Genomic DNA, 21,478 nt, shown 5'->3' with positions numbered 1-21,478 from the left:
GCACCTCATGAATATTCCTATGAGGAACTTCTAATGAATTGGAGCAGGTCGGGTTGTGCCATTCTCAGAAATATATGGTATCCATATTTGTTATGGGCATCTTTTTCTCAGCCATCTCGTTGGGCGTTTTGCCTGTTGTGGCCTCTTGAACTGTGTCTCCCCAAAAATAAGACCCGTTCTTATATTAATTTTTACTTCAAAAAATGCGTTAGGACTCATTTTCGGGGTGGGGCTTATATTAGGGTGCATCCTGAAAAATAACGCTAAGACTTATTTTTTGTAGAATAACTTTAGCTTTCTGAAGGCATTTTTGAATGATGGTTACACAAAAATAGACAGAAAATTGCAACTTCATGAAACATTTCTCATGGGTGTCATCGTTTAAAGTAAATACGAGTTCTTTTTAGATTTTCGGGACCAAACTAGGCGATGCGTCCTTGCCCGCAAGAAATGCTCGTCGCTTCATTCGGGCCTCAGCGTTGAACTGTACCCGTTGTTTACTTATTGCCGGGTTTACACTATATAAGTCTGATAAAAGATCGTTTACGAAATTTGAAAAAAAAAAACAACCACAATAAACCTATTGGTTACATTCGCTCGAATGTAATAGATACACTTATTGGTTGCATTTTAAGGTTTTTTCAAAAAACATTTACAAAACGTTTATAGTGTAATCCCGGCCTATGACAACGGCATTTATTGGGTAGCCGCAATATGTCATGGTCCTGGATTACACTTAAATGCTTTGAAAAAGTTATTTTGTAAAATTTGAAAAATTACCCATAAGCCTATTTGGTTACATTTGCTTGAATATAACCAACACACTTATTGTGGTTGCATTGTTTAAGTTTTATAAAGGAACTTTTCTGAAACTTTGATAGTATGATACCGGCCGTATGTTTTTTTTTTTTTTCATCATCAGAAACGCTGTGAGTAGAAATTTTCTTCGTTTTGTTTGATAAAAGTCGAAGTCCCAAACTTATCGTCTTACTTAGGGGTTCATTTCTCGTCCAAGGAGACCTGCTTGGGTATTAACGAAAATCAAATTATAATTTATATAATAATTTATTTTTCAAGTATTAATTTGGATTCTATCATTGTTATTTGTATTTTTATTTGACAATAAATAATAATAAAGCGTTATAATTTTGTTCAATACATCCGTCGTGTAATGTAACGACATGAATGTGCCTGATTGACGATTTTAACTAGGGCTTATTTTCGGGGTAGGTCTTATTTCCTAAGAAACACAGTATTTGAATTCGTACAACGTGAAGTTTCTTTCTGAGATCGTCTGTCATGTGTCTAAGAAGTGCTGCCATCTGGCTTCCGAATTCTGAAGCAATCAACCCGGTAGGTTCAATTCAACTTAGGGTTATCAGATTCGAAAACAGATGGAAGAAGACGCTTTCTGGTTCACAATTCGTAAGGTCACTTTTCTTAATTCTCACAACATATATATAATATGACACCACTATACGAAAAACCCGTCTCTCTCTCTCTGTGTGCCTCTCGACACAATTAATTTTTGCCATAATAAATAAATAAATATAAACAGAACCTCTAAAAAACACAAGAAAAGAAAAGAAAAAACAAATAACGATCCTTCTCCCCCCTCACTTACAATCTGGTCAGTTTCATAACTTTGCCTTGAGCAAAGAGAGAGAAGTTTTCTTTCTATATTTTCAGAAGGTTTTTTTTTTTCGTTTTTGGAAAAACAAAATTCCGATGCGTTTTTTTTTTTTTGTTTTTTTTTGCCCTAGGTGATTTCTCCATAGGAATCAGCATTGAGTGTTGTTTGTGCATCCTATCTTCTTCATTTCTAAGAAACATCCCCATCCCCCTTCCCACTTCATTCATTAGCTGTTGGTGAGCAAGCAATGATATTCTCGGGCGTTGTGGTTTTGTTCTTCCAGAGCGGTTTTTTTTTTGGCAGACTGTCTTTTTCATATTATTCTGGAGCAAGCTGCGTCATGTTTGGGGGCAACTTGGGTTCCGGTATTCTGGGAATTTTGACGTAGATTGATCAAAGCATGGGAAAAGCAAACGGGCAGGAAATGCACAAGATATAATATACTGCTTGTTTCAGTATGAAAAAAAAAGAGAAAAATTCTGGAAACCTGAAAAAAAGGAAGACCATGGGGCGAATTTTCTAAAAAGTAGGAGGATGCTTGAAATGACATATAAAGGAGGACGTCTGGTAACCCTACTTACTACAACACGGTACCTTATCGGTGCAGAGAATTATTTTCTCATGAAATCCTAGATTTCTCTACCAATTTGTCTCTGTTTAATCTGAAATGGGAGTGTACCATCATATACCATGTACCATCGTCTCATCTATAGATATACCACAGGTTCGGAAGATATGACCGGTACGCAAATTCGATTCAACTTTATTTTTTCGTCCTTGGCTTAATAAGAGTGTTCTTAAATAGAGTGTAAGAACTGATTGTTCCTGTTAAAAGCAAGAAGGCGATACGCCGCGGTTGATAATCCGATTATCTGCCAACTCACCTTGGAATGTACAACACTCTTTCCGCTACCACGAATCCCACAGTCACGAATAGGTTCGAAGCCGGCAGAAACGGGAAGAGAAGCAAAGACAGCGACAAAAGAACTCTTTTTCTTTCTAAGCTCTGTGTGGAAATGAAAGCAGGGGGAAAAAACAGACACTGTATGTTTATCGTGTAAGACATGCGGAAAAGCAAAATGAATAATACACATTCAAAATTTAGCAACAGAAAATAATTGTTATATTTAATCTCAATTTAATAATTTTGATACTTATTTGAGAATTATTGGAGAATTCGACAAAAAATAATAATAATGATAATGAGTGAGTGCAATTGTAGGCCGGAATAACCTACCTTCTCTTACCTGCCCGTCTTTGTGTTGGAAGTTCCCTGCTACCAGCAAGACAAGAGTCGCGACGTAAGTTAAACTGACGAGATTTCGAGGATCCCATATCGTCTCGACGAGGTGTATGCTTCCCATTTGCCAGTCGTACGACAAATTGAAAGGACACAGCAGCAGCCAGAGGTTGAACGCCGGCAGGTACACGTACGTCAGGAACCTGTTGTGAAAAAAAATGAGTATCAATGACAAATATATACCATTTTATATAATATTAGTATTATTTATTGAAACGACAGTTGAAAAAGCTGTCTTTACATTCTGTGGATCGTATACACTGTATACATTATATACAGGGTAAACTGCGAATAATTTGCCAAATAAAAATGGATGATGGTCCAAGTGGAACATAAAGCAACCCCGTCCTATCTTTAAATGTTTTCGAGTTATGCTGGAAAATGGATTTTGGAATAAGAATGCATCAAGTCTGACAAATCGCAAATTTGCGCACTTTCTGACAGACCTACACGCAAGCTAACCACATATTTGGAAAAAGAAGAAAAAACGTGTAAAGCGTCACCATTTCTATGAGGATTTAATAGCGGGGTTACAAGTGTAAAAGTTTGACGAAATTCGAAATTTAATTTTTGCAAACATTTTAATCGCCAATTCCGCAAACACCCTTTCAGCAACAATCAGATAAACTTACTAAGAATTTATCCATCGAACCAGCTTTCGAAAGAGCCTACATTAAACCATATCGGTGCTCTAGTTCAGGAGAAATTTAGCGGTTTTTTTTTGTTTTTTTTTTTGGAATACATCACTGAAATCAGCGTTTGTCGAAGTGAACATTTGTGTAGATTTTAGCGGCAATTCGACTTTGGACTTCGCCAATCTCACATAGTTTGTAGCTCGCCATTTAATCCTGATATCCTGATACAGGCGGCGTCACCTTATAAGCCTTTTGCCTGCCGCGAAATCTGTAAACGCCAATTCTGAATTTTCGTCGGATAACTGCTTCGACAAACGCTGATTTCAGTGATGCATTATGAATAAAAGGATAAATTTCTCCTGAACTGAACTACGGTTTATTGTAGGCTCTTTCGAAAGCTGTTTCGATGGGCAACTTCTTAGCAAGTTTGCTCGATTGTTGTTGAAAGGATGTTAGCGGAATCGGCGATTAAAAATTTTGACGGAAATTCGATTTTGTACTTCGCCAATCTTTTACTCTTGTAGCTCGCCACTAAATTCAGATATTATGATGGAAATACCGACACCTTATAGATTTTTTTGTCTTTCCAAATACGTACTTCTCTTGCATGTAGGTCTATCAGAAACTGCACACGTTCATGTTTTTCAGACTTGACGCATTTTATTTCTATGATCCTTTCCCCACCATAAGTCGAAAACGGTTTTTTGTAGGACAGGGTTGCTACGGTGTTTTATGTCGCACTTGGGCTCGACTATCACCCATTTTCGTTTGGCAGATTATTCATAATTCAGCCTACATTTTTACATCAGTGTATGATCCAAATACTTCGACTCAGTCGACTTACCGATCGAATAAAAGTGTTAAAATCACAGCTTTACTGGTGACAGCTTTACTTTAGAGCTGTTGAAATCACAGTTTAACTGGTGATTCAAAAAAGTAGAGCTATGAATACTTTCAGCCCCCCCCCCCAAGCACTAATTTGTTTTAATTACTATAAGTACTGTAATTCCAAACCGTCGGTATAAGATTCTCCGTAGAAAGTGATCTCACAACTGAGCAACACCGAATGCTTCACTGCACATTTTTAATGCTAAATTGAAGTACTAGAAAGGCATTAATTTCAATCTGTGTAATGGCCAAATAACTTTTAGTCAAAATAATGATATATCGTATCAGATATTTCTGATCCGAATTTAAGAAAAATAAATAAAATAGAGATACATCATTTGGAAGATGGACGGATATACACGTTCGTAACAAGTTGGAGATCTAGACAGCATCTGTGAGATAGGTTTTTTTTTCTCTTTTTCGCGGACAGCACATTGCTTTTCACACAGGTTACATCGTGTAAAAGATTTATTTTTTTTCAAAAGAGGTTCTTCTTCTCGCCTTTGAAATATGGTAGGTACCATTACCTGAATCACCAGGCCGTAACATTTGGGAATAGGTATCGCGCTGACGAGACGTTTACTGGGAACACTGGCTATTACACTGATCGTTAGATGGGAACGAAACAGCAAGAAAACGAAATCTTTTCGATCATTCTAACGATCTTACTCTCTTTTTTTTCTTTTTTTTTTTTTGTCTTTCTTTCCAGTTAACCAGGAAAAAGTAGGAAAAAAGAGGGAGGAAAAACCAACCACACGCAAGTCCCATTTTTTTTTCTCCTGTTCTTTGGCTTCGTTTCGTAGATTGCGAAAAAGGTAGAGAAAAAAAAATATCGAAAACTTCAAGCTTCGTTATATCTGATTGATATATATAGAAAAAAATTTCCAGTTTTTTTTCACTCCCGTTCCTTTCTCGTTACTCTCTTATGCGAGTTCCAGTTTCCGGTTTTTCCCCCGGATACTTCCGTTTCTAATTCCTCTACCTTTCGACTTCTAGTGAAATCCATATAGTACTCTGGTTTTTCTCACTTTTCTTCTCGCTTCCGTGTACGTAACGAATCGGAGGTAGAAAAAACTCTCAGCTTCTTTTTCTTTTTCGCTTCAATGTGTGAATGAGCATCATAAGGACGTCTGTAGAAAAAGTTCCCGGACTAAATGTTTGATCGTATAATTTTCTTCGCTACGCATTAATCGATTTCTTGACAAGGGCGAGTTAACTCGTTCTACTACTTTACCACACACCAACAATATGGTCCTATCGCCATACGGCAATTCGCCACCGATGGAGTTGTGTTGGAAGTGAAGGTGCCATGGATGGCCGTCCCAGGCTCGATAGGTAAAGAAATTGTATTCCCTATATTCTTACCCCGGATCGAATCTGTGGACCCTGACGGTAACCTTCACGATGGAGAACGAGCATCTTGCCATTGTGTGCACCACTCGGACGCCGTTAACACGTTTGGAAGCTTTGTTATTAGTCCTAACCCTGAAACTGCTAACACCTATCGAATCCTCAATCATTACACTTCACTCATAGTTCGAAAAATAGATTGCAAATGGCAACATTATAATAAGCATTGCGCAGAAACAAATTTCACGGTAGGTTCACAGCACGCACATTCCAATACGCGCCAATTCGTTATACGTTCCGCGGAGGAATGTGGACGAGACGCTTGTGAGCGATGCCATTTTTGGAAAAACATATTCACCTCTGCCTCTACGGCGAGTAGAACCCACTCCCTCTCGCATTTCAGATGTGTGCGCTACCACTATGATACAGGCGCAGTTATAATATATCTCTTTTGTAGTGTATATCCACTGAAAGGTACAGTGTGATGGAGGTGACAGCAATCCTCTAAATCAGTGATTCCCAACGTGGGCGTTAACGCCCCCTGGGGGGGGGGATGAAATGTTACAGGGGAGCTACGGGTATAGCATAGGATCCTATGGGTTGGATTGCCTTGGGGGCCGTTGGGAGAAAAATATTTCTGAAGAAGGGGGCGATGGGACAAAAAAAGGTTGGGAAATTATGCTCTAAATGCTCGTAAATGAAAACAAGTATTAGCTAGAGGAAATGACATCCTTCTGTTTATGTATATCGCCATCTGGTGTCATTGATATAATTTCCGATTCGATAGATGATTGCTATTGCCGTCCAACGCACGGTAGATTTCCGCATGTATCCGTTTCAAAGAAGAAAAATTCTATTTCTGCTTTTGTAGTGTAATAGTAGCGCATCGGAATGTAGGAGGGCGCGGTTCGAGTACCCCGTGCATGTAGAGATTTTTTTTTTCCCCTCGAAAAATCTGCATCTTCACACAACAGTCACTTTCCTGTAAATACTTGAAATGAAACTCCCGGAATGACTATGCATGAAGTTATGGATGTTCTAATTTTTATTATTATTTTTCTGACATCCATATTTTTTTATGGGCATCTTTTTTCAGCCACTGGTCAATTTGGCCGTTGTGGCCTTTGTGTTTGTATTTATTATTATTATTTCTTTATTTCCTTGTTACGTTTGCTTCTGCTATATTGAGCCCAGTGTTTTTTATGATACATTGCACGATTCTTTAGCAAATAAAATGCGGTTTTAGTATTCATATTTAGCTTAATTGTTCTATACATGATAAACGAGTTATTTTGTAATCTTCGGATGAGGCGAGGATTAGTAAAGAGACAGATATTCCAACAGCATTCTGCCGATAAATAGGTTTGTGCCCCCGTGTGTACAACTTGTCTGAACATGGCGCCTGAAGGACCTTCGCATTTACTGGAACGAATTAATCTTCGACGTGAACGAATTTAGTTTCCTTCGCAAATCGTTTGGCTTCATTCCATGGAGACACATACACAGAGAGAGAAAGGGAGAAAGAGAGAGAGAGAGTGGTCAGTGTCCCTATCTCTAATTGAATTTTCATCCGTCCAGTGTATACGGGGAATGGATACAAAGCCTTTACTAATTGAATGTGATAGAAAACTTTTACTTTAGAGAAGTAGCAAAAAACTCGCAAAACACAAGAAACATTACCTGGTGGACAGAGATGAAGAAAAAGCGGCCGGGTTATCTTGCTCTGTGAACTGTGGAAGAGTACCATGCAGCAGGCAACCTCGGATATACAAAAGCAACGCCATCTATAGACACAAGAAATAATTAGGTGATATACAGAATACGCTCGCTGTAAAGAGTACGGCTTTTTAAAACGAGAATATTACTATAAGGAAAAATTCGCAAGCGAGTATCAAAAAGAGCTAATGTTGAAGATACAAAAAATATCCACTTATAGCGAGTTCATGAACCGAAACCAGAACACATTCGCTATATAACGACAACGGAAATTCTATAGTAAGGCTTATTTTTTCCTCCCATTTTCAAGAATTATACATAAAACTGAGACTATAGAAAGAGAGGCATTTTTTTTTCAAATCTCTTCACCCTATTCGTTGGTGATTATGAACGTTGGCATGTCAGTACCTTCCTACAGAAGAGATGACCACATGGTGTATCTTATCTTCTTGTTATCTACAATATGATTATAATTAAAGTTCCCGTACTCTGAGTACTACTCATCCGAATACAGCCAAATTTGCAGGGCATCTTAATTTGACCATGGGGAAGAGATATATAAAATGAAAAACAGTTAAATTTTTGACTACCAGGTAAAAAGTTGGGGCATTTTAATGAATTCTCGTTTTTTTTTCATAGGTCCATATATAGCCTAAGGTCTATACAGGATAAATCAGAAAAGATGGGAAAAACTTTAAGAGGTGATAGTACAATTTTTATAAAAGAATTCATTTTCTAACATTAAACGCAAACGCGCTAGCACGTTTCGAAACTGCCGCTCCGCAAACATTAAAACGGCATTCCTGTTGAAATTTATCGGGACAAAAAGAGCACCATGCATGCAAATGTAACCTGGGAAAGAAGAAGAAACCGTATGCAAGTCCGTTCTGGCAGTTTTTGTACGACTCCGCGTCAAACTGAAAAGTAAGAAAGGATCCCGTTTCGCACAGCTGCCGATGCAAGTACGGGAATGTTTTCGGATTGGGCAACCGCCTGTGGAGAAATCACTCACCGTAAATTCGTGCGTCCCCCGTGGTACTTCCGTTTACAGCTCCGTAAATGAAATGCGGGTCTGCCTTTTCACTATTACTAAAGTCGCCATTATCCCGTACGTTACAACTGTTAGAACGGTTGCATGCTGGAATAACTTCACGGGCCGTACCACCACTCAACTACTCAACTTAATGCACTTAACCGTGTATTTGAAACGACTTCGTACATGCCGGAAAGTGTGTTTTAAGTGTATATTTGGCCCTAACAGATTTATGCTGACAGAATTGCGCTTGTTCTGCGTTCTTGCTGTTGTTGCCACCTGTCCGGTAATTTGAAGATGGTCCGGAAACTTGAATATTTCATCTTATGTCAGTCTCGTGTTGTAGATCTGCCGACCTACAGCAGTTTCAGAAACTGCTGCATTCCACAAAGTGCAAAATGTTGTTATACAATCAACAAATGTCTATTCATAAAAACAGAGAGAGAGAGAGAGAGAGAGAGAGAGTTTACTCTATCTATCAGTGTTTTTCAAAGTGTGCGTCGCGGCGAGCTGGAGATATGGATTTGTATGCCGATTCATGGTTTGAATTGGGTTTTTTATAAGTAAAAATATCTAGTATAAAATTCTGGGGAACCTCAGGTGAACCAGGAGCTGGGCAAAGGAGCTGCAGGTGACTAAAGATTGAGAGCCACTGCTCTAGATGCATATTTCAGCAAAAGTAGTTGAAAATAAAGTTGAATTTATCTAGTTCGTTGCGATTTTTTTTTCGCCATTCATAAGTTACTACAGTGAAAAAAATTAATTTATAACGACAGATTTTCCCTGTGATTGTCGACTGTCGTTATAACGGACTTCTGCTGTCTGTATTATCAAAACTGTTGCCTTAGCAACTTCGTATGATTAACTATTATCGCTTATGAGAATAGAAAATACTGTCGTGTGTCCAACAGGACCAGTATTCATAGTCATATCATTAATATGACTATCGAGCTCGCTAACAGATCATTCAAATATTAATGGGTATTTTGCGTATGTGATATTGAATTCAAATATCCAATTCATTTTTTTCCGACTAATTCCTCTAAAATGATCAGCAGAAACGAAATAAATCGTTTCCAGTGAAATGAAAACATTTAATTTCCGCCGTGTTTTTAAATTGAAATGGATTTCAGATCATCAAATTTTAATACGAATAACTTGAATTCAATTACGTTCGTTTTTTTTCTTCTTTTGGAACCTCACGTTTTTACATTTAATGGATATTTCATTCCAAAATTTTTCTCTCATTCTTTTTGCCTGTATTGGTGGTATTTAAACTAACAAATCGATGACTTGGAACGGTATGAAAACTATTTTTTGAAATATGTATCTGATTGAACGTTCTGAATAAATAGAACAAATCTCTCTCTCTCTCTCGGACTTATGAATAAAAAAATTCATCTTTTACATCTTTCTTCGCATTTCTCTTCGAAAATCAATTAAGGGGTCCATAATGGCAGTGGAGAAATGACACAAATGTCAAATAACTTGGATTGTTTTGAAACGTGGATTTACTAATTATCGTCAACATGATACCGGGGATTCGCCACATAATCTTGGTCTTCAGCAGGTCCTGGGGAGCAAAAGTTTTGGCAAAAGCCCAAACCAATGGGGTTTTTTTTTCTCTCCGAACACCCCCCCCCCCGGGTTTTTTACGAAACGAATTCCTTATAAATTCATAATGGAAAGAAATATGAGAAAAAGAAACCGGTTATCAGTAACAGAGCCTGGAATCCGTTGGTGGCACAGTGATGGTCGACTGAAATTGTTTTTCTGCGGTTTTCCAACTTCAAGTTTAACGTTCCTATTCTAAAAAACGCAAAAAGCAGCGCAGTCAACACGATACTTACGCAACATGAAAATTCAGGCATTTGTCATATTCACTTCAAAATATTCAAAACATATGGCAGTTCCGACAAGACCACGGAAGAACACGAAAACCCAACAATATCGATGAGTTGGGTGGGAGTCACGCAAATACTTATTCAACATGTACCAATTCAAGTATGCACCACTTAATCAGAAATTCCGCAGAGAAATGTGTATGAGGAGTATGTACTACTTTACCGCACACCAACTCCGGTCATATATCGCCATACGGCAATTTCCAACCAGTGGAGTTTGGTGGGAAATGAAGGCTCCATCCATCGGTGGTTCGGTAGGTAAAGAACTTTATTCTGATGTTCTCATGTCCGGATTCGAACCCATGGACCCTGATGGTAACCTTCATAGTGGAAGACGAGCATCTTTACCACTGCGCCACTGCGCAGGAGTATGTACTGTCAAGTAGTGTGGCCGCTATGGTTACCGAGTGGTCGGTGAACTCAACTGAAGAAGAAGAAGTTGGCATGTTGAAGTGGGAGAGATTTGAGAATGGTCTAAATACGCAATATGTACAAAATACGTGCACAGCGCCTCCACTGTGACGGGAAACGAAGAAACAAGTCCTCCATCCACAGTGCTAGGCAGTTTTGTTTGCCTTTCCTTTTACAGAATATGCAATATACACACACACACACAGAAAACACACAGAGCCTGCACTGCGACGGGGATAATCAAACAGAGCCTCCGTTAACAGTGCTGGGCATTCACATTTGAATTACATTTAATTATATTTACATTTGAAGGCAACAGTAAAAAAAATCAGACATTACACAATATTGCATGGGGTAATAAAACGCTCAACGATATTCAAGTGGAAGACGTGGAGGTCCTAAATCTTCTAAGAAATGTATGTGCAAGCAAAGCACCAGGACCAGATGATATCTATCCCAGGGTTCTCAGGGAAGGTGCTAATGAATTGTTGGGGCCAGTCGCACAGATATACAGGAGTAGTGTTGCTGAGGGTATCGTCCCGAGAGATTGGAAACTGGCTAACGTTGTTCCGATATTTAAGAAGGGTAGTAGAGAAGTGGTGTCTAATTATCGTCCAGTGAGTTTGACGAGCTCCCTCTCGAAAATTTTGGAAATTATCATCAAAAGGCAGTTTGTGAAGTGGATAGACGAGAATAATGTATTGTCGGATAATCAGCATGGGTTCAGGAAGGGGAAGTCATGTGTAACTAACCTCCTTTGCTTCTATGATTACGTGACTAAGGCTTTGGGTAAGAGCAAAAATGTCGACGTTGTTTACCTTGATTTCCAGAAGGCATTCGATCGGGTCCAACATGGCAAACTCTTGAAGCGTTTACACGAGATTGGAATAGGGGGCAACTTGCTGAATTGGATAGAATCGTGGTTAAGAGATAGGTCGCAACGAGTTATGGTGAACGGGGAATTCTCTGGTTGGACAGACGTCACAAGTGGAGTTCCTCAGGGAAGTGTCCTTGGCCCCATACTTTTTTCACTTTTTATCGATAAACTCGATCAGGGTATCGATGGAATTACTAGCAAATTCGCAGATGATGTGAAGCTAATGGGGGTAATCGGAAATGAAAGCGATAGGGAGTTGCTCCAGACCAACTTAAACAAGATTGCAGCATGGGCAAATGAATGGAGCATGACGTTTAGCGTAGATAAGTGCATGGTCGCTCATTTTGGTTCGAACAACCCACGGTTCTCTTACGAGTTGAATGGTGTCACTATCCCGGATGCAACTAGAGTCACCGATTTGGGAATTCTCATTGAGAGCGACTTAAGTTTTCTGAACATTGTTCAGCGGTTGTCAAAAAAGCGAATAGAATGCTTGGTCTCATTTTCAAAAAGGTCTCTTCGCGTTCTCCTAAAGTCATTCTTCCGCTTTTTCGAGGCTTAGTTCGTCCTGGACTGGAGTATGCTGTAAGGTTTTGGAGACCATACCTACAGAGGGACATAGACTTGGTTGAAGGGGTGCAGAGAAGAGCTACGCGTGTCCTTATTGGCACACAGGGATTGAGTTATGAAGAAAGACTTCATTTTTTGAATATGTTTACATTGGATGAACGCAGGTGTCGAGGAGATATGATCGAAGTGTTCAAAATTTTCAATGGGATGGATAGGATGGACCATGAACTTTTAGTACACCGCCAATCGACTGCTTTTACAAGGGGACACCAGTATCGATTGGTGAGGGACAATGCAAGGTTATGGTGTCGCAGGGAATTTTTCTCCAATAGGGTTGTTAATAAATGGAATAGCTTACCCCCGGAGGTAGTAAGTTGTAACACAATTGACACGTTTAAAAAGAAATACGATAAACATGTTGGGGTAAATCGAGAAGCTATCCATTCTTAGAATAAGACAACCATAAGTATTCTTTATGGGCATTGTATAATATTTTATCATGTGTATATATTGTTTGTAATTTGTGTTAATTGCATTTTTAATTGGGTTGCTGTATTTTTGAAACATATGACATCCATATTTTTATGGACATCTTTTTATCAGCCACCTCGTTGGGCATTTTGCCTGTTGTGGCGTTGTATTTGTATTTGTATTTGTATTTGTATAAGAACTCAGACTGCTAAATACTCATACTTCCGGCTCAACTCATTCGGCAGTAAATTGTCCATGGCGATAAACCGGAGTTGTGCTAGTTTGAGAAAAAAAATATGAAAGTAGTATTTGTCTCGGAGCACTTTCAACTGTCCATGGTCACCCATTAAAATTAAGGTTCAGTAATGCAGTATAAATGTCATTGCCGCTTTGGTGGTCGAGTTGTCGTAGTGACGGACTCGCATTGACTCTTTACGGATATTAGACGCAACACGAATCGGGTACCCAGTATGAGAATTCGTTAGCATTTGGTTCACAATGCTTGAAACACATTTTTCTTCTCAATCCGCGGTTTTACACAAAAACGGGTAATTTCAAAAATGTTCTAAATGCGATAAGTATTCCTATCATAGTACATTTGCATGGACAAGTTAAATATATGGGAAAATGACAAAATTTAACTTTATATATTTTCCCTGCCCCCTCCTCGTATTTAGAAAAAGTGTGCCTTTCAAGAAATTTGTAAAACAAAAGAAATTGCGTACGACAATTACCTACCGAGTTATTTAATTATAAAGTTTGAGAGAGAGATAATTTAGGGGTCGTTTACAAATTAAGCAACAGAATATCGTAGTCGAACTTTTACTGACCAAATATGATGAGGTATCAGTAATAAGTAAGTCTCTGCTTTTAATATATTGATTGATAAGCTTACTTACTTACCGAACACGGCCAGGATCTGTCGCTTGCGCAATTTAAGCATATTGCCCACATTTAAGCACATTCGGTTAAGAAGAAAAATTCCTGCTTAAAGACTTTCTGAACACGCTGTATAATAATTGTTGGAAAGGAAGCAACGTACAAAACACGGCCATTTAGATAATAAGAAAAATATTAGTCCTATACATCAGGGGAGGGGGTGCACAACCTTTTCAGTCCTCGGACCAGATATGCAGTACTTCGGTCGCTCGCGGGAAAGAAACTCGTATATACAAAGTCACCATATGACCCGTATTTTACGGGACGTTCCCCGTGAAATTTTTTTTTATAATATCAAGTTTTTCATCTTATTTAAGGCCAACTTAACTTTTTGAAATACAGAATTAAGATTACTTTCATGACATGAATTTTATCATGATAATTATGACTTTATCATAATTAATTATGAGATGTTATAAATATATAAATTTCACATTTTTGTCAAACATACAGTTTACGTTTTTTTGTGAATTACTTGCCTTTTTGAAAATTATTTCGTTTAAAATTGAAAACTTCCACTTACCTTTAACATTTTTTTTGTAAAATCTGACAGCTTTACCTGCTTTAGTCTGTTTTTTGGCTATAATTGGCTATTTTTTTGGCTATAATTGGTTATTTTTTGACTATAATTGGCTATGTTTTGACTATAATTGGCTATTTTTTGACTATAATTGGCTATGTTTTGACTATAATTGGCTATTTTTTGGCTATAATTGGTCTTTGACAATGCTTGTTGCTGTAATTGCCAGTTTTACTTGTCATTGAAAATTCTGTTGACTATGGCAACTTTATTTGCCTTTGACAATTCTTTGGTGATAATTTGTGATATTCCGTATGAATCCCGTATTTTGATGAAATCAATGTGGTCTATCTGTATATCTATCGTATTGTATGTATTTTACCGGAACACCTTTCGTGAGCCGGATGAAACTCCTTGACGGGCCGCATTTGGCCCACGGCCTAAAGGTGCGCACCCCTGCTCCACATACGCGTTTCATACAGTAAATGGAAATGCCTCAAACTAAAACATTTCTTAAGAAATGTTTGATCGTTCGATGCAGGTGCAGAAAACTTCTAGCCACCTTCTTGGTATTTATTATTCATTCAAATAACGTATGAGCATTTCTAGAGAAGCGGAACTCTTTGGCCAATTAGGAATTTTACGCTACGTCATCGATACGCTCAATCGACGAGTCTAAGTCCGTTCGGGAACTCTCGGTATTAATTAGGTTCAGACGAGAATTAGTCGAGGACGAAGCCCAACAAGTCCCGTAAGATATTTGGTATGTCATCTATCTCGTTTAAGGTCAGTATTTCTCAAGCCACCGCATTCAAATAAATGATTTGTCGAGCGAAATTAGTCAAGAAGTAATTGCTTATTCATGACTCTTCTGCAGTGGGTTTATATGGTCTGTAATATAATCGTTACTGGGTGAATAATTATATTTTGAAACTCGGAATGAAACTTTAGAAGGAATTAATGGACACACGATTTTTTTTTCTATCTGATGTAAATACACTGTTTCAAATAATGGGAGGATCAAGTAGTTTATGACCCATATTCAAATTCAAAAAAACTTAAAAGAAGCCTAACTTATTCGTACGTACATTAGAATGAAGGCTCGTCATTTTGGTGATGAGGTAATTTTTCACGAGGTGCATGTACAGCTGAGAAATAGTAGTATCACCCATCTTAAGTCAATGCATAAGATTCCGCGTTGTACCCACCGCTTCAAACTGGTTCTTTCCAGAACCCTCCTCCAAGTGGCATACCTTGGAAACTCTTATCCAAAAGTAGTAGATACCGATTATCTACTGATTCAAAACTGAACTCAACGTAAAAACGAGGAAAGGTGGAAGGGGGGGGGCAGCATTAAATGCGGGTAAAACAGTTTCCATGCATATATTTTAATGCTGTTTTTTCACAATTTTACTCCATTTTTTGCATTGGAATATATCAATGAATATTGCACTTAGAAACGTGGAATGTACCGACAGCTTTATAATGTTTCGGTGATGAGGTGGGGCAAAATATCGATATAATTAGATGCTTTGAAAAAAATATATAACAAGAATAGAGTTAAAAATTATATTGAAGGCGATTTTAAAGGTGATATACAAGTTGTCCAGGTTAAAGCTACCCAAAAGAATGACCTGAGAGTCATGCTAGTCACAAAAATGTGCAATACTACACCATAGCTACAACTCGAAACATTCCTTTGCGGGATTTTGAAAGGATAGGTCCATGCAGGAACGTGTGTGTGTGTTTCTTGCGGGTGTTGCCATTTCTGGTCAGTGCTTGGATTTTTGTGTTATATAATAGTATCGTGTTGAAGGTCTGGCTGCTCTCCAAAGAGAGACTTTATCGAATGGGGAACCATTTCACATTCACGCTTCGATGCTGGAAAACCGCAGAAACCAACTTGTTCTGTCAATGAGGTTCCATCCTCACGTTGCGAGAATGGAACACAACGCCCACACGACCGCATACCGGTTTTATGTACATGCCACATTGTATGCTAAGTGCATGCTTTAGCCACATAATGTAAGTCAGTTAACACCTGTTAAATGATATTTGAAGACCGGAAATGGTAAACGCAGTAAGGGTCGAATCGCAAATTTTACAGTAGAGCGAAAAACATGTTTCACGCGCCATAGACGAATGTTTTAAATGGCATCTATTAATGCGTTTTTCAACTACTTGGAGTGAGGTGAACTTTCACATTGTTCCCCAGGGTGACAACCTTGGTTTATCAATATTTACTACGTTTCGACACGAAAAAAGAAGAAAAAAAATGGTACTGAGTTTACCATTTCTGGTCTTCAATTATCACCAGATCTGGTGGTGCGATGCTAGCGGACAGTCCACCTGTGCTACTTCTTGACCGACGGGGGTTTCCGGGAGCTTCCCGGAGTGTTGCTGCTGCTGCTTGGAATGGAGTGGGGTCCCGGCGGGGGTGGACCCGGAGGCTTGCGAGTCGGGGGGATGTTCGTCGGGCCCGGATGATAGGAGAGTTCTTCGAGCATGGCCCAGCCGCAAGGTAATCCGCTTATATCCCGCAAGGGACAGAGCGGGGGCCATGTTTAGTGTTATGGGTCTTCAATTATCCATGTACGAACTGAATAGAATTCTGAGCTTCCCACATCCGTATCAACAGCATATTCTATGAGATGGGAAGCGGGGTGTGTCCGGTCTTAAATGGTCAAAGCATATATATTTGAGACAGTGATTCAATAACACATCTAATGCTAATAAACACTTGGCAATCAATCAAATACCATTTTCAAAGCCGCAGAGCCGCTAATGTAGCTCATATTTAATTTTATTAACCTGCTGATGTTCTTGAGTAGTGTTGCTTTCTTTAATTTAACTAAAATGCATTACTAATCCTGGGTGCTTCTTCAACAATCAGGTTAGGAAAACAATTAACGTAAGCTCACCAACGTACCAAATCTCTAATGTAAAAGGTGAAACATAATTTTGGCCAAACAATTTTTTTTAAAACATCTGAGCAAGAAAAAAGAGGCTTAGCTTGGCTGAATTGGATTGAATGATATTTTTAAGTCGATAAAATTGGACGAAAGCAATATAGGCTGAATAGGAAGAATTTTCAGACATCATACCGATCGTTATAATGAAATGTGATGCATGGCGATTTGAAAAAAAAAAAAAAAAATGTTGTCCAAGGATTTATCGTTATATCGAGTGGCGTTGTAGCGAGGTTTCACTGTATTTTACTTCAATTTACAAAAAAATCAACCTTAGAATTTTTATTCCTTCCGCTATATAAATATATCGCAGCGGAAAAAAAAAAAAAAAAAAAAAAAAAAAAAACTAGTCATAGATTGGTAGGTATATTGTTCATTTCAATCCAGGTCTCGCACACAATTTAAGGAGATATAATAAGAATGCATCGGGTCTCGGGAGCAAAGATGGTGGATTCCAGGTCGGAGGAAAAGAAGGGTAAAAAAAGAACACGTATATACAACGCGAACCTGGAGAAAAAAAATAAAAAAGAAAGGGACCAGGAAAATCATCTGTCTGTCTGTCACGTTCTACGCGAATTCCATTTTTTTTTCTTCTTCTCTCCCTTTGCTGTTCTTCTTGCGCTTGTCTTGCACACAAAAGGGATGCCCGGTATTCCTTGTTCGTAGGGCATGTCGCCTTTCCCATGCCATTACCTTGATGAGGTAAGTCTGCGAGATGGCTGCAAAAATTGAGAGACATCCTCCTGGAGGTGAATGCGGTAGAAGAAAAGGGGGCAAAAGATTTTCTTTTTCAGAGTTTTTCTTTTATCTTCTCTCTACCTACCTACCTACCTAACATAGCACTATCTTTATTTCATTCCCCTAGTAGTTGCTGACTTGGCTTAAGGGTTAGGATCGTGGTCTTTTCTCTAGATCTCTTTTTTTTTTCTCATCTCTTGAACTGTGGTAGAAGAGAGAGAGAGAAAGAAAAAAAGATACCATATTGTATTGCTTTTTTCTATTTTCTCGACTTTCAGGGGTGAGCGATTGTGGTTTCTCAGTATTGAATTAGGGAGAATACTTTTATTTATTTATTTTTTTGGTTGAAGAGAGATAGAGATAGAGAGAGAGAGAGAGAGAAGAGGCATCGTACTTGATTGGGTCCAGGAATATCCTCGGGATTCCTCGTTATTATATTCCTTATCTTTGAAGAAGTATTTCCTTACTTATATTTATAATTTTTCTCATAAGACGTCCCTTTTCTGCTTCGGCGAACCCGCTTTGGTATCAATTATCCGAACCACAACGTACCGCACGCATTTATGTGGGATCAGTGAGAAGGTCCCTTTCCTTGCCTCCGTCCAATTCCTGATACTTATATGGTGAACTCACACACTCTCATGGGCGATTTACTCTGAAGCAAGATCTTTTCCTTACATATTACGATGTAACTACAGATCTGATGATATATGTATTATTACCTCTGTTTTGTTTCTTACGGGTATATCACATGTATCAAGAAAATGTGAAATAAATTTTTCTGCCGGAATTGAAATCAATATTTTGACATGTAAATTTGAGTTGAAGTAGAGAAATTTTAGTGGATTGAGGTAATTGCATGCATTTCACCCTTTTATCAGCGTAGCAGATATCATTAAAGACCCTGCAAAATATTATTTTTTTTTATGAAATAGGCTTTCTTTCGATTTTCAGCAAGTGGAAAGTAAGGAAGATAGGGAAATGTGTTACATTAAGAAATGGGTTTTAGAAAATACAGGTGGGCCCCGCTAAATCGCATAACAGATAAACGGATGTCTTGCTTGAACGGATAAAATCCTCCGACACCAAACTTTTTCCCATAGAGATAATGTTAAAGTTCCCCCGCTTGGTGATAATTTCAACGACTTTATCCGCTTGGTGATAATTTCAACGAATTTTATCCGCTTAATCGATTATTACGCTTCACAGGTCAACTCTTAATACATATCAACCACTATACACATATTGTCTTTATTGTATACGATTTAGAATTAATTAAAAAATATGTTACACTAAGTTAAGATTAAAAAAAAACTACAGGTACTTGCCTCCAAGTATTCTAGTTATTATAAATATATGCATTTGAATATTTCATATTTGTTTGCTGTTTTGTCAATAGAGGGCAGTAACTTTCTTAATGAAAAGCAAAAATCTTAGGTATTGTGATCATGGTAATTGAATATAATTTCCATTTCTGATGTCTGATTTATTAGAAAAGCTTTATTAATATTGATCATTTATCCTGTTTGCAATATACAAACAATACTAACGTTGCAAAATAACTATTGAATAGTTCCCCGCATAATCGGATATTGTGCGCTGGAATCGTTGATATCCGATTAAGTGGGCCGACTGTGTATGGGTGTCATTGCCTTAAATAAAATAATTTAAAAAAAGTGAGATACTGATGTAGTAGCGGTCCTACATAGTGGTCGCCATCCCGCCAAATTGGGACTCGTATATGTAACAGATGAAAATCCAATCTTCACTTCAAAATATGGAAGACATGTGACGACACCAGCAAGAGTACGAAACAAGAACCATTCTGACATCATAAATAAGTCAGGGGACATACATGCACGCAGAACACACATGAACACACATTCCGGCATGGATCGATTCATAGGAAGTTTCGCAGAGGAATGTGTACCAGGTACATGCACGGCTTCAGACAATATTCCTTCTTTTCTTCAATCACTCGAAGTACAACGACTACTACCACTGCTTAAACGTACATGCAAGTCGTGCGCATTTCTTTGCGGAATTTCTAGCGATTCGTTGTATGCCGGGATGTGTGCCCGCTAATACGCATCTAGATGCACGATTCATGCATCAAAATGCAATTTTGCTCCTCCGAATTTCCTTGAGAAGTGAAAGTACTCCAAAACCAACCTCCTAAAAATGTTAAGTAACTTTTTTGATAGTTACATATTTCTCACTGATAAAAAAAACTTCCCTCTTTATACAAAAATACCCCTTAAAGTTAGGAAGCAGAATAAAGTTACTCCTAATAATTTTTTTCGGATAACACTAGTTCTGAGAGTGAATGCGTGGCTTTTTTGTTTTCAGAGTTGTGTCGATTTCTGTGTTCTTGATGGTGCTGTCCACATTTGTATTTCACCTGGCTTCCACATTTGTAGTGACTTCTACCATTGAACCGTACACATGCTGCCACTAACCATTACACTGAGGAATTTCTAAGAAAGCGGTACGTGCTGGAACGTATTGTACGTGTAGCCTTTCGTTTCTGTGATATCTGAAGTATTCATGAAGGCAGAACTATGCGGTTTTCGTGTACGAGAAATCCTGCCATTAAGCAAAATGATTGGTTTTGTTTTCATAAGATAATATGACATTTAACCAACTTATCCATTTGATGAGTTTTAAAAGTTTAAGGAATGAGATGAAAAGTGTGATAAAAAAAATTATCTCGATTTTTCAATTCGATTAATTGTTAACAATATTCATCCTCATATGGGATTATCAGTATGTAAACTGGATAATTAAATGACTCAATTGAGTGCTGAAAACTAATTTTGTGAAATAGTCAATTTCTTTTTCTTTTATCAGCTGTATGATGTGAGTTTTCACAATTTATCAGGTAAAATGTGAAATTTTATTATCGAAATCAGTCAGCATTTTTGTAACTCTGAAGTATTTTCCGTCAAAACTGATTCGATAACATATTTTGGTGCTACGGAATGGTTATGCTTTTTTTTAAGGGTATAGAAATTCTCATCTCTTCGAAATTGAATCGCAATAATGACACCAAAAAGCACGAAACCGAGAATTTGAATGACTAAAATCAGAAGTATTTTTGTACGTATGGAATCCCAAGAAAATCGCTTTCTTTACAAATAGGTAGTAGAATATTGACAAGCAATATTTTTGGTTAAAAAGGCTCCGTCTTTCTCGCTCTCTCTTAGGCAGGTAACGTTATTTTGGAAGTTTTCGTGCCGTTTCAGCCTCCAATCGACCAAACATTACCGCTTCCGCAAAGCACGCGAAAAACCGATGACGAAATCAGTGCGGAACTCATTTAACCTGGGCAATGCCTAAAACATTAAACGCGTGCCATCTTTGTGAGAGGCAAAAGCAATTTTTGAAAGAGAGCTAGCGAGTTTTCAGTTTTCAAAATTTTCCACTTCCTCATTTCCGGTGTACGCTTTCTGGTCGCGTAAACTACCAATATGCTTGAATATTTGACGAAAACACGCGCAAACGATATCGTTCTTGTTCTGTAC

At 38.1% G+C, this 21,478-nt stretch overlaps 1 protein-coding gene across 2 annotated transcripts in view; it reads right to left on the bottom strand.

Annotated features, from left to right (window-relative positions):
* The window catches only part of LOC149075845 (protein O-mannosyl-transferase TMTC1-like), a 198,467-nt gene that overhangs the window by 49,440 nt on the left and 127,549 nt on the right, over positions 1-21,478 (bottom strand). For both annotated transcript variants that reach the window (XR_016194023.1, XM_089243364.1), the window contains exons 6-8: positions 7,487-7,590; positions 2,881-3,076; positions 2,518-2,639 (exon numbers count right to left, since the gene is read on the bottom strand). Coding sequence is in view for 1 of the 2 variants with exons in the window: in XM_089243364.1 (XP_089099490.1) it covers positions 2,518-2,639; positions 2,881-3,076; positions 7,487-7,590 (422 nt within the window). In the remaining variant the exon portion in view is untranslated. The remainder of the gene's footprint in view (positions 1-2,517; positions 2,640-2,880; positions 3,077-7,486; positions 7,591-21,478) is intronic.

Source organism: Pholcus phalangioides, unplaced genomic scaffold (genome assembly GCF_987345545.1).
Source record: "Pholcus phalangioides strain wild (caught in Gottingen) unplaced genomic scaffold, Ppha-v1.0 ptg000015l_1, whole genome shotgun sequence".
Classification (NCBI taxonomy): Eukaryota; Metazoa; Arthropoda; class Arachnida; order Araneae; family Pholcidae; genus Pholcus; species Pholcus phalangioides.
Note: the sequence above shows the minus strand (reverse complement) of the source record. Positions and strands in the feature narration are given on the sequence as shown.